Source organism: Geotrypetes seraphini, chromosome 18 (genome assembly GCF_902459505.1).
Source record: "Geotrypetes seraphini chromosome 18, aGeoSer1.1, whole genome shotgun sequence".
Classification (NCBI taxonomy): Eukaryota; Metazoa; Chordata; class Amphibia; order Gymnophiona; family Dermophiidae; genus Geotrypetes; species Geotrypetes seraphini.
Window position 1 is genome coordinate 1,215,473 of NC_047101.1, and position 14,736 is coordinate 1,230,208.

At 45.3% G+C, this 14,736-nt stretch overlaps 1 protein-coding gene across 1 annotated transcript in view; it reads right to left on the reverse strand.

Annotated features, from left to right (window-relative positions):
- DBN1 (drebrin 1) overlaps positions 1 to 12,498 on the reverse strand; it is a 39,541-nt gene extending 27,043 nt beyond the window's left edge. Inside the window, exon 1 of the mRNA XM_033927411.1 lies at positions 12,298 to 12,498. Within this exon, the coding sequence (XP_033783302.1) occupies positions 12,298 to 12,383 (86 nt within the window). The 5' untranslated portion in view covers positions 12,384 to 12,498. The remainder of the gene's footprint in view (positions 1 to 12,297) is intronic.
- Positions 12,499 to 14,736: the final 2,238 nt, after the last annotated feature.

Sequence of the window (14,736 nt, forward strand, 5' to 3'; positions counted from 1 at the left end):
TTTGCTTTTTTTGTCACAAATTTTCAGTTATTTCAACAGGGATTATTTAGTGTGCACCAAACTAACATATTGTAGCCTAATTATGGATGAATTAATGTGAAGATGATGAAGGTTCCATGCCCACCAGCCTCAGTGCTTTTGGCACTGTGCTGGTCACTCCTGGGCAGGGAGAGGAGGGGGCAGTGGAGACAATGGGAATTTGATGGGTGCCATAGCACCCATAGCTCTCCCCATTCCGACACCTATGGATTAAACAAAAGCAAGTCACTTAACCCTACATTGTCCCAGGTACAAAAAATAAGCACTGCTTTAATTGTAACCACAGAAAGGCGGTCTGTCAAAGTCCCAACCCATCCCCTCCCCGAGTGAGATAAACATGGCAAACTTAATCCAGCATAAAACAAATTATTATTAGGAGTAGTAATTCCTTAATAAGAACACATTAGAACATTCAATAAACAGAAGTCTAAGAGAAAACCCAAGAAAAGAACCCAGCGAAAAGTACAACCGCCAAAGAAATACTGTGAAAGGAGATGTTTGTGGTTCAGGTGTTTATTTAGTCAACAATTCCAAGAAGAATAATCCACATATGATATAAATGTTGCAGACCCAACACGGTTCATGTTTCGACTTAAACTGCCTTCCTCAGGGATCCGAGGTGTACGGTTATGCAATAAATGAATGTAGATACCTTCTAGGTTGAAGAAATCAGCTTCTCTGCTGAAAATGCGAGTGAGGTGCCGCAGTGGCATAGAAAGTCTAGGAAACATCTTTATAGATAGCCAAAGGGGCAGGTGCAGTGGGATAATACACCTAAAGACCTACTACATGAAAGTACATTGGCTGCCCATAACCGCAAGGATGAAGTTTAAATTAGGCATCACTGCTTTTAAGATCCTGAGAGGAAATGCCCCCGACTACCTAACAGAGTTGAACACCCTACTCCAGAGCACCAACAACAGGACGAAGGAAGTCATCCTGCCACTGTATCATGCAATGGTGTGCCCGCATCTGGAGTACTGTGTCCAGTACTGGTCGCCGTACCTCAAGAAGGACATGGCAGTACTTGAGGGAGTCCAGAGAAGAGCAACTAAACTGATAAAGGGTATGGAAAACCTCTCATATTCTGACAGATTAAAACAGCTTGGGCAGTTCTCCCTGGAAAAGCGGAGACTTAGAGGGGACATGATAGAGACCTTCAAGATCCTGAAGGGCATAGAAAAGGTAGACAGGGACAGATTTTTCAGATTATGGGGAACCACAAGTACAAGGGGGCATTCGGAGAAATTGAAAGGGGACAGGTTTAGAACAAACGCTAGGAAGTTCTTTTTCACCCAAAGGGTGGTGGATACATGGAACGCGCTTCCGGAGGCTGCGATAGGCCAGAGCACGTTACAGGGCTTCAAACAAGGATTGGATAGGTTCCTAGAGGATAAAGGGATTGAGGGGTACAGATAGGAGTAGAGGTAGGAGGGACCACTGCTCAGACAATAGGCCTGATGGGCCGCTGCGGGAGCGGACCGCTGGGCGTGATGGACCTCTGGTCTGCCTCGGCGGAGGCAACTCTTATGTTCTTATGTAACAGATATTCCACCAGAAATCTTGTCCACTTAAAATTCCCAGCATGTAACAGTATAAAGTCTAGCAGGCAAATTATCTTATCCATCCAATATCAATTAGCAAAATGCTGGACCCAACTAACACATATTCTATGATCTTGTGACCACTATCTCAGGTTCAGAAAACTTTGAAAAGCATTTCTGTACCAAGACAGGGAACCAACCCAGAAATAACTGAAATGGTCATTGTAAAATCCCATTTCTAAACTGTCTAATGCAACTCCTGGGACAAAATGAGCCAATGATGACCTACTTGGACTTGTAACTCTGTATTTATAGCTATGACCTAACTATCCCCCTCATAGAATTTCTATGAACATCGGAGCAGTTACCACTGCTGCTGGCGTTATAACCCACACTATGTGTTCGTAAAAGAGGGGGGTGGGGATAATAACTGCATTGATCTACCTGGACCAGCAACTCTATTGAATGTCCATGTCAATCTGACCCAACCTCTTGTAACACAAACCAATCGATGGCTACATTGAAGGCAAATCTTACGTACAGTTAAATAAGATCTGAGAACTGATCTAAGTTAGCAAGCTAGCCCAGCCCAGCCCCAGAGTGAGGGGATGGCCAGTGGCTTTCACCTGCATCCTGAACTTAGGCTAATGGATTATCATATCATGTGGTATCTTAGGACCAGGACATTTGCCCTGGTGCCCATGTCTGCCCAAATGCAAAGGCAGTAGAATTTCTGCCCTTCTCCACAGCATGTCTAACTCCGGCCTTGCTTTTGACGAGGGTTTGTACAAGGATGGGAATCATTAGGCTGGAAAACACCGGAGTTCATCCTTGGGATGGTAAACCGGGCTATTCTTTTCAACCATCGTCAGCATTAGAGAGTTTAGGTTTTTCTCCTTTGAAACGCTTAGGGGGAATTCATCAATGGGCATTAAGCAATTCAGTGCCTGCTAAGACGCCCAAGGGAATATGATGGGCATCTTGACGTTTAATGTCCACTAACCGTTAGCGCCCGCCAATGAATTCCCCCCTAAATATACTACTTTAACAACACATGTAAAAAGCTGTCATGCCACAAAATCCTTTTGGTACTAAAACAGCTCCCAAGTCAGGGTCTCACCAACCGAATGTCACCTGCGAAATGCCAAGAGCCTCTAAAGGCGGAATATACAATGCTCAACAACAGGAAATCCGGTATGTGAACACACAGAAAGTCAGCCATAGGGTCCCAGAAGCATTGAGGATTAGGGCGTGTCAATTTTAGGGGTAGATTTTTAATTTTTTCAAACTTTACAAACTACTAGTGACCAAATTATGTAGTTTTTCATGCTGAATCTAAAGCTATCTTCAGAAACTGCTTAAAGTGAGTCTTACCTACATCAAATCACAGTTGAAATATGTAAAAATTAAGTAATATTTTTTTGAATCTACAAATAGTCTGAACTACATCTGTAGCCACATAATTGTCTTTAAAATTTAATATTATTTAACAAAGAGGTATTTATCTTGTTTGCTTCTGCTTTGGCTCAGGAGCCGACCATCTGACCCCTAATATAATGTTCCCTCCTCTCCTGATTGCACCTATGACCAGCAGCCTCAGTTGTTCTATGGACTGGATGTGTGACGGCCAGTCTGGAACCATCATGGGCTTGCTCAGAAATGCCTTGATCTCTGCTGTTGTCATGGTACAGGGTAGAGGAGGCTCAGAGACTCCAGAGTTCCAGTCATGTAATCAGGGGAGTGTAGTTGCCTTGGTGTTGATGGATGGTGTCTCCAAGTTGCGTATTCTCATCTCTGATCTTCAATATCTTCTCCACTGCATTTCTTCTCTCCTGTTCTTCTTCACTGCACAACATAGATTGCAGATTACACTTGCTGTAACCACAGCAAGCTGACCTTCTCACTGTGGGCATGACTATCTTCCTTACCTCTTCATACTGTTCCTTCACCAGTTGCAGCTGGAAGAGAAGATGTCTAGGACCTTGTGTCCAATTGCTCTTTATTTTTTATGTTAACCCCAACACAGAACTCTATAATCATTCTTCAGTTTATCAGATTCTTTCCTTTCAGATTATGCTTGTAAATCCACATTCTCAGGAACCTTAGAGCTGTTGTGAACCATCTGCTATGTGACACAGGTTCTATTTCCAATGCAGCCAGATCCTTTGGCAAGACACCTGTTCTAATGGTAATTACAATTCTATAGCCATAGCTTTGATCTGTGCTTAAGTCTTTGATAATTTCACACTGAGCTGAAGAAAATCATGGCCAACAGATCTTAGGAAAATCAGGATTTACTTCCAGTTCAGTAGCAGAATCCAGCATTTTCCCAATGTTGTTGCCATCTAAATCAGTCGCCAAGTGTCTGTGTGTAACTTAGAGACAATCCACACCAGCTTTGTTTGTACAGTAACTTCTCCTCAACATAATGCATCACTGCTCCCTCCCAACCAGTGTTTACATTACAGGAATCACCTCCAATAGCTTGAAAACATAAGAACATAAGCGTTGCCTCTGCCGGGTCAGACCAGGGGTCCATCGTGCCCGGCAGTCCGCTCCCGCGGCGGCCCCCCAGGTCCATGACCTGAAAGTGTTCCCTACCTAACCTAAAATATCCATACCCTATTCGCTCAATGTCCTGTAAGGTAAACCTCTATCTGTACCCTGTTATTCCCTTTGCTTCCAGGAAATCATCCAGTCCCTTTTTGAACCCCAGAATTGTACTCTGTCCTATCACCTCTCCGGGAAGCGCGTTCCAGGTGTGCACCATCCTCTGAGTGAAGAAGAACCTCCTTGCATTCGTTATGAATCTGTCTCCTCTCAGTTTTTCTGACTGACCTCTTGTTTTAGTTGTCCCTGCTAGTCTAAAGAATCTGTCCCTCTCCACCTTCTCTATGCCTTTCATGATTTTATAAGTTTCTATCATGTCCCCTCTCAGTCTCCGCTTCTCCAGGGTAAAGAGCCCCAGCCTGTCCAACCGTTCGGCATATGAAAGGTTCTCCATACCCTTTATCATCCTCGTTGCCCTCCTCTGGACCCTCTCGAGTATTGCCATGTCCTTCTTGAGGTATGGCGACCAGTATTGGACGCAGTATTCCAGATGTGGGCGCACCATTGCTCGATACAGTGGCAGGATAACTTCTTTTGTTCTGGTAGTGATACCTTTTTTGATAATGCCCAACATTCTGTTCGCTTTTTTTGAGGCCGCTGCACATTGTCCCGCCTGCTTCATTGTGTTATCCACCAATACCCCCAGATCTTTTTCTTGGCTGCTTCCCCCGAGTACCCTCCCTCCCATCGTATAGCTGTACATGGAGTTTCCCTTCCCTATGTGCAATACCTTACATTTCTCCACATTGAAAAGTTTAGAGGATTCTGCTTTCAGCCACCAAATCATCAGCAATGATTACGACATGAGTCTTTTCTTAGTTGCTTTGGAGGGACAAAGTCCCATGGATATCTGGCTCCATACAAACTGCGTAATGTTCTTCTTTCACCATACCTGGATACATTTTACCATTTTCTTCTGCCTTTAACATGACCCTGATCTCATCTCAATGACCATCAAAGAAAATGCAACGGATGCCATTCGGCCTCAGTTCCTCCAAAAACTGTACATCCAATTTTTGTCATGATTCTTGCCTGATCCCTCTTCACCTTATTGTGATCAATCACCAAAGAAATGAACAAGTCCTGATCAATCCAGGTAGCAGTAGCAATCTCTGTTGTCTCTTTCAGTCCAGTATGGTGTTAAACTTGCAAGGACTGCGTTGGTTATATCCTCAGTATTATATTTTGGCTTCTACCTAGCTTTCTTTCGAGCAAGAGGACCTTCCTCCATTGGTTCTTCCGCCACATCATCCAAATCTCCATACCTCTCCCTATGCACCCTTCTAACTTTTGGCATCGCCTTTTCAACCTGTTTGCCCACCTTAAGATTATCACATACTATCACATTCAAGTCCTGCTCCTCTTTCATGCACAAAAGTTCTTCACCCCCCAAAACTGTTCGCTTGGGTTTTTGCTGTCCAAATACATGACCTTGCATTTGTTAGGATTAAATCTTAGCTGCCAAATTTCAGACCATTCTTCACGCTTCACTAGGCCTTTCCTCATGTTATTCACACCATCAAATTTTGATATATCTGCAGAGGCAAATCTTACCTGATTGCCCGTCAGCAATATCGTTTATATAAATGTTAAAAAAAAGAACAAGTCCAAGAATCAAATCTTGCAGCATACCACTGATAATATCTCTTTCCTTAGAGCAATCTCCATTGACCATTATCCTCTGTTACTTTGTACTCAAATTGATCACGATCTACCACACCTCCATTCCTATTTCTGTTTGTCTTCTGTGGTCCTGCTCCCAGAGTTTCAACAACTGAACACAAGCCCATGAATAACGGGGAAATTATTGAAGTATTGATAAAACAAATTAAATGAGGGTCAGAATATGGATTCCAAGCCACAGATTCTCCACCATCATTTCTCTTTCCCTGACCCTGAAGGTCAATCAATATTGGATGGTTGCCTAGAAATCTCAAGCCCTGGGGAAGGGTGCAGTAGGGTTGTTCAGAAAATCCTAAAGTTGGAGAAACATTACTAATTGATGTGCGTCTCCCAGGCTCTATCGTTGGTTCACTGGCTGCCCATAGCCAAATGTTGTATCTTCAAGGGCCTTATGCTAGCGTTCAAATCCTTGCACGACATGGCGCCTTGGTACGTGACAACCAAACTTCCTCTGTATGTGCTGAACAGGTCCCTTTGCTCTCAGGATGAAACAACCTCATAACATCCCCTGGTCGTGCCCTTCAACTGCAAACCGCCAATCAACATTCCCACTTCATACCAACCCACTGGAATCAATTGCCCCCACAGTTCAGATCCCTTGAAGGACTCCTTAACTTTAGGAAATCTATAAAAACATACCTGTTCACTTAACTCCCCCATCCATGACCAAAAGATTACAAAGTAATGTATATTGATACAAGATCCTCGGTATGTGTCGCGTTAGGATAAAAACTTGTACTGTAACTATAGCAAATCGTAACTTGATAACTGTATATTGTGTATGTTGACCTGTAAACTGTCCTGGGCTCTTTGGGGAGGACGGGATAGAAACAAATTAAATAAATAAATGCTTTTTCCCATCCTAGGGTCGCTTAAAGCCAATGAATATAAGCGCCACCAAAACCCATCTGTCCTATAAAATCACCTGATAATTTTGCACTTCACAAACAATAATACTATCATTATGCTATGGATGTAGATTAAATGTGTAAAGATAAGTAAATCTGACATTAGTCATATGTGAAAGAATTTCTGGATTACAATGTCATACCGAAATCAAACAGAAATTCACAGACAGTAGTGCAGTAAGGGGGACGGGGGAGGGAGGCAGGCAGCCCCAGGCACCTCTTCACAGGGGGTGGAGGCACTTCTCCATCCTCCCTGTACCTCTTTAAATGTTGACTGGTATGAGCAGAATCTTCCATTTGCTGCTCACACCAGCCTTGGCTCCCTTCTGATGTCACTTCCTGGTTGCGGGACCAGAAGGGAGCCGAGGCTTGCGTAAGCAGCAAGTGCAAGATGCTGCCCATGCCAGGTACAGGGGGCACTCAAGTGGTGGGGAAGAATGCGGTGTGCTCAGCCTCCCTCACTACAACATTATTCATAGAACAACTAAATGTCTGACTGTCACATGGCTGATTGGGCTTGTCCAGGCAAATATTTATTTCATTATTTACAAATATAAAGCCTGTTGCATCCAACAATTCTGTGCGGGTCAATAAAACAGTGGTCTCAAACTCAAACCCTTTGCAGGGCCACATTTTGGATTTGTAGGTACTTGGAGGGCCTCAGAAAAAAACAGTTAATGTCTTATTAAAGAAATGACAATTTTGCATGCGGTAAAACTCTTTATAAATCTTTCCTTTTGGCTAAGTCTTAATAATAATATTGTTATTTATAGTTAAAGAGACATATGATCAAGAAACTGTTTTAGTTTACTTTTGTGATTATGATAAACATACCAAGGGCCTCAAAATAGTACCTGGCGGGCCGCATGTGGCCCCCGGGCCGTGAGTTTGAGACTACTGCAATAAAACATAGAGGAGAAAAATAACACAAATAGACTCAATAAACATGTATTGTTGCATTCAAGAAAATACTCGCTCAAATAACATACTTCCTCCTTTACAAAGCTGCGCTAGCATTTTTAGCGTCGGCCGCCAGGGTAAATGTTCCAACGCTCAGAGAATCCATAAGAACATAAGAATAGCCTTACTGGGTCAGAGCAATGATCCATCAAGACCAGTAGCCCGTTCTCTTGGTGGCCAATCCAGATCCCTAGTACCTGGCCAAAACCCAAGGAGTAGCAACATTCCATGCTAGCGATCCAGGGCTTCCCCCCGTCTCTCTCAATAACAGACTATGGACTTTTCCTCCAGGAAATTGTCCAAACCCTTCTTAAAACCAGCTACGCTATCCACATTTCTTCTATCTCTCTCTTCCCTGCCACACCCATCCCTGTGTACCATCTCCTCTCTCTTTCTCCTGTGGTTTGACATCTCTGTCTTCCCCCTTACCCCCTCCTATAGTCTGGCATCTCTCTCTCCTTCCTTCCCTCTTCCCATGGTCTAAAATCTCTCTCCTTCCCCCCTTCCCAAGGTCTGGCATCTCTAGCCTTTCCTTCCCACAGTATGGCATCTCTCTTTCCTTCCCCTTCCAGTGGTCTGACAACTCTCTCCTTCCATCACCCTTCTCCAAAATCTGACATCTCTCCCTTCCCTCCCAGTGTAACATTTCTCCTCCCCTCCACCACTATTATATCCAACAATTCTCCCTCTTTCTTCCTTTCTCTATATATACCATCTCTTTTTCCCTCCCACTCTAAGCACCTATGTCCAATTCTCTTTTTCTCCTGCTCCTCCCCCTCCCCCTAGCGGGACCCTACAGCATGACTTCTCTCTTCAGCTCCTGATTCCCCCACCTACCTCTTCCTCGGTCACTGTTATTTTAAATCTTTGGACAGCTGCCAAGCAGCCTCAACAAGATAAGCCAGCCATTGGCCTGCCCTGGAACCTTTCATTCAGCTGCAGCCCACCTAAGCAGGAACAGGAAGTCACTGCTGAATGAAGACTTCTGGGGCAGGCCAACAGCAGCAGGCTTTTCTTGTTGAGGCTGCGCAGTGGCTGCCCAAAGATTTAACAATGACCAGGGAGGAGGTAGGTGGAGGAGTTGGCACTGAAGAGATAGGTCATAACGCGGGGGGGAGGGGGATGGACGAAAGAAAATATATGCTATACGCCGAAGATTTTAAAATTTCTGTGGCCAGAAAAGGAGGTAGGTTGGGGAGTAGACACCGCCAATTTTTGGGGAGACCACAGCCCCTGTAGCTGTACCCCACCCCCCTCTCGTTCCGACGCCTATGCTCAAACATAGTTCTAAGCTTGTTCTGAGCTTGCGAGAGCAAGAATCATTTGCTGCATCTATATAAACCCAATATCAGCTAAAGATAAGCTCACTTTTATTCAAAGCAGTGTTTGAGTTTTGCTGTGGAAAACCTACGAAGCTAACTATGATGTTCCTGGTTTATCAAGTTAATCATTTGAGAAATCCTCAAGGCCTGTTACCAGAGCAGTGAGTGAATTTTGGCTCTTTGAACACTCATCAACTTTGATTACAGGGTCTAAGTTGCCTACTTACAGACAAGTCAAAGTATTTTTTGCATCTGCCATGATCAGGGAAATATCAAAGAGAACATTTCAAATGAAGAAATCGCCTAGTGTTGCCGACACTGTCATTGTATTTGGGCAAATGGCCTGCAACAAGACAAAGACCAGGCAGAACTGTTTGCTGGATGTTATGGCTCTCTGGCATGAATGGAGTAGTCTTTCAAAAAGTAAAGGAGGTGAAAGTGATCTAGGAGGAAAGAGAAGAAACTTTCTTAAGAAGCTGGACACACTTTTCGATTTTGGTGCTCTAGATGCTATTGAAACTATAATGAGTTCTTGACTGCTGTCAAGTGAAGACAAGAACTTCTACCTTGACCAAAGAGGAAAAAGACAGGCAACCATGTCTGGATATGACAAGATATTTGCAACCAAAGCAGCGATACAAACATTTAGACAGGAAAATGAAAAGCAAAAGACTGAAAAAGAAAAGGCAAGGTTGCTTAACGTTTAACTATGTGACAGTGGCGAGATGGATCCTGAAGCAGGAAGTAGTGAAGAAAGTGGCACGGAGGTTGACAATGTCATATCTAAAAAGATAAGAATTGCCGCTGCTGGGTCAGACCAGTGGTCCATCGTGTCCAGCAGTCCACTCATGCGGCGGCTCCCAGGTCAAAGACCAGTGCTCTAAATGAGTCCAGCCTCACCTGCGTACATTCCAGTTTAGCAGGAACTTGTCCAACTTTGTCTTGAATCCCTGGAGAGTGTTTTCCCCTATAACAGACTCTGGAAGAGGGTTCCAGTTCTCTACCACTCTCTGGGTGAAGAAGAACTTCCTTACGTTCATACGCAATCTATCCCCTTTCAACTTTAGAGAGTGCCCTCTCGTTCTCTCTACCTTGGAGAAGGTGAACAATCTGTCTTTATCTGCTAAGTCTATTCCCTTCAGTATTTTGAATGTTTCGATCATGTCCCCTCTCAGTCTCCTCTTTTCAAGGGAGAAGAGGCCCAGTTTCTCCAATCTCTCACTGTACGGCAACTCCTCCAGTCCCTTAACCATTTTAGTGGCTCTTCTCTGGACCCTTTCGAGTAGTACCGTGTCCTTCTTCATGTACAGTGACCAGTGCTGAACGCAGTACTCCAGGTGAGGGCGCACCATGTCCCGGTACAGTGGCATGATAACCTTCTCCAATCTGTTCATTATCCCCTTCTTTATCATTCCTAGCATTCTGTTCAACCTTTTTGCGCAGATGGCTTCATTGACTTGTCGATCAGAACTCCCAAGTCTCTTTCCTGGGAGGTCTCTCCAAGTACCACCCCGGACATCCTGTATTCGTGCATGAGATTTTTGTTACTGACATGCACCACTTTACACTTATCCACGTTGAACCTCACTTGCCATGTCGATGCCCATTTCTCGAGCTTTCTGCCTGTTTGCAAAATGCACACACACACCCCTACCCCCAAGATATGGCCATACAATGCAGCACACTTCTACCCCTCCTACTGGGAACCAATGCTCCTTCTAAGGACTGGCTAGGTGCATGCAAATGTTTTCCCAGGTGAGCGATAAGTTCTAAAATCCAACAGTTTTCCAGATTTACAAGTATTTTTGTAAGCGACGCTCCTAGAATGGACGAGCGATTTGCTCATGTGCTCAGCTTCGAGGGAACATAGATGGGGTCTTATTGGGGCTGATGTTTGCCACCTTTGATTCTCACTTTTTCAGTATGGTCTGTTTGTACTATTGATGTCTTTAAAGCTCAATACAGTACGTGCACCAGTACAAATTTACAAATTCCACAACCCTTCCCAAGATTGGGGGATGGTACATTGTAGCCTCCAGGATGGGGTAATGGCTGATAGATGATATCACAGCAGATGACATCATAGAAAATGGCTTAAATCAACAAAACATTCCTCCAAAAACTACAGCCAATCTTTCCTCCCCTCCTGTCTGCCACATCCTCTTGTCTGTCACATTTCAAGTTTGGCAGAATTCTCCCCACCACCCCCCTGGTCTCTCCCTCTCTCATCCATCTGTCACTGAATTTCTGGTTCTTTCCCTACATCCTCCTCCCCCCTAACTCCCTGGTGAGAGCATCTCTCGCCCACACTCCTCGCTTCCCTCACGGCTCTAAATTTTGCTGCTCATTGTACAATCTGGCACAGACCTTACCTCCAAGAAAAGAGCGTTATCCGCCATGCTTTCTCCTACCCCCAGAACATGCTGTCCACTTCTGACATCCACTAGCCAACATGTGCAAACTCCCCTTTCATATGTTCCCGATGTCCATCTATCCCTCCCTGCCCCATCCCCCTCCTCACCTACTCCTCTGCAATGACCTCATAGGCCCAATGGCACATCTGCATCCAACCTCTGCTTCTCACCCCCCCCCCCCCAGCTGTTCCATCCACCCAGTCACCTGCTTCTCCAACTCCCCCCATCTGATGCCAGCCCAAGAGTAACTTCTACTCCTACAGCCATCCCACCTCTGCAGCAATCGCTCAAAGAAAAAACCTTTTAGGAAATGCAAAGCAAAAGTAGCGGAGCAGACACCCAGGTAGAGCCAAGCCAAGGAATTACAACCACAATTAACAGATTTCAGGACAGATGGATCGGAGCAAGGCCGCAGCAGAGTCTAGCCATTTCTCAATTTTTATATAATTGCAATCTCAGCCATGCAGCATGCCAAGGAGTGAGGGGGGGGCAGGGGGGGGGAGAGGAGAGCAGCAGATGCAGGCAGAGGTCTTTCACTATTGGGTGGGGCACCAGGGATGAACAGTCACATCTCTTATCTGGGGAGGGGGGGTCTGATGATGGGTGTACCTGATAGGAGATGGGGAGGGGAGTGAGCAGGCATTCACATCTCTGGGGAGGGGCTGAGCAGACACACCCTTCCCACCTGGTTTGAGCTCTGGGGAGGCCTCTCAGGAGTGTAACGGGACTAAATCAAGGAGGTCCCCCTCCCACCCAGGGGCGCACAAAGAGATTTCAGGCAGCACAAAGAAAGGAGGGGCCAGTTCGCGCCTCTCACCAGTTCGTGGCGCTCTCCTCCCGGATCACGTCCTCGTAGGCCTCCAGCAGGAGCGGCCGGTGCGCGCTGAAGCTGACGGTGGCCATAGCGGGCGGCGGCGGAGGCTGCCTCGGTCCGAGCTGCGGGCAAGATGCACGGAGAGCGGGAGAAGGGGCGGAGTCAGAGGGGCAGGGGCGGAGCCAGGGGCTGGGCGCTCCCCCTCCCCCTCCCCCTCGCCTTTGTCTCGAAGCCAGGACGCGCAGTGGCATTTTCAGCTGCCCCTTGCTCGTTTTCATTGATCTAGAGCGTTATACAAAGGGAGCTTTGATCTGATTGAAATAGTGCATTGGTGCTACATGTCTGGCACATTGGGTCCTTTAATATTGGGGATGGCTTCATGGGAGCCAATTTGGGGGAAAAGTGAGGTGGCACTTGCATTATGCTGTCTATCAGGTTTTGGTTTGATTTGCTACTCCTTGGGACCTGGGCAGGAATAATTTGTCGAGGGCCCCTAGGCACCCAAGTACACTGGGACCCCTGCCCCGCCTCACCCCACCCCACCATGCACCCAGGTGGAAACAGGAAGCTTTGGGCAAGCAGCACCGCTTGCACAATTACACTTGCTTGCTTGTCTTACTTTCCGTCGATGGGGAGGGGGTGCCTTGCCGATCCATGCTGGAGGGGCCCATCGCCATTTGGAAAAAACAATGTTGACGCCTTCCTTCATCGGGCCTCAGGCACATAGAAACATAGAACAGACAGCAGATAAGGGCCACGACCCATCTAGTCTGCCCACCCCAATAACCCTCCCACGTGACGATCCCATTTGGTCTTAAAATCAGGCAAGCGGCTGGCCTTAATTACCTGTAGTGGAAGATTATTCCAGCGATCAGCCACCCTTTCGGTGAAGAAGTATTTCCTGGTGTCACCGTGTAGTTTCCCGCCCCTGATTTTCCATGGATGCCCCCTTGTTGCCATGGGGCCTTTGAAAAAGAAGATATCCTCTTCCACCTTGATACGGCCTGTGAGATATTTGAACGTCTCGATCATGTCTCCCCTATTGCTTAATCCTGTCCTGTTGATGGGCCATTGGTCTACCCCAGAAAGGCTATTCTTATGGTCCTACTTTTATCATTGATCACATCCCCTGTCCAGCTCCTTTGTTTGAGTTGGATGGAAGTGTCTTCTCTTTCATAGACTATCTATAGCACCCTCTTTTTTGACAGAGAGAATCACTCCTTTGCTTTTCTGCCTTCTCTATCTGATTCACAAGGCCCAAGCCCATTTCCATCCCTGGGCAACAAAATTCTGATCTGGAAGCCCTAACTGTTTGCCTCTGTGCTCATAGCCTTCCAGCACTTTTTGGACAGCTTGTTTGAATTTTGTATATTTTGAATTAAGAATATTTACAAAAGGTGTACCACTAAGTTGAAGCTCTGCCAGTTACAATTTCCCTTTGGAAAGAGGTAAAACCTCCATGTTTCTCTTTTTGGATTTGTGTGCTTAAATGCTTGCCTGATTTTCTAACAGTATCGGTACTTACCGTGTGTAATCTCAGAGGGGTGATGATCATTGTCATTGTCTCTTTGGCATTTGGAACCTCATTCTCTAGGCTGCTTCTTGATAGAAATAAAGGATTTAATCAAGTAGGTGAAGCTCCTGCCTGCATCAACCCCAGTCAGCAGCTTGGAGGCACTTAGCTAGGAAATGATCGGATTAGTACTGGGGTAGTTTGTGGACCCCCCCAGTGATACTCAAGGCTGTGCCCACGCTCACACCCATTTACCTAACCAGTCCTAGCTTTGCCCGGTTGATATGTGGGTATCAGTGCTGAATATTCGCTGCACCCACATAATTTCTGGTCTAATTCAGTGGCATATGATAGTCATTCATTTCTTTCTAGAAGAGCTTAGAACTGGTTACAAGTTTACATAAATAATAAAGCGTATTTCTACAAAGTGACATGGCAGAACACTGACAAAGAGTTCAGTGGACAATCACTCAGGATCTCCCTTCAAAACACATCTCACCGTTGTGCTACAAACTACAACTATTTCTCAAGTTTTTATTAACATTTGATAAATCGCCTATCCAATTTCTAAGTGATGTACAAAGCATAAAAAACTCACAAAAGACATTACAATGTATTTGATCCGAGGAGAAAGGGGGAAGACACGAGGATTAAACAATATGGATGGGGAACGGAAAAAGGAAATCTGAAAGGAAAGTTAGCAAACCTGTAAGTTGAAGGCATCTTTGAATAAGTAGCATTTTACTTTGCTTTTGAATCGATCCTCTATTTTTTCTTCTCTAATATAGGTGGGTAACACATGCCACATTTGGGGTGCTGTAACTGAAAAGATGTCGGGGCATTTTATACTCATCATCTTTAAAGAAGGAATGGAAAGTAGCGACTGATCGGTGCAGATGCAGTTTGTCTAAGAAGATTTGAATTTTAAA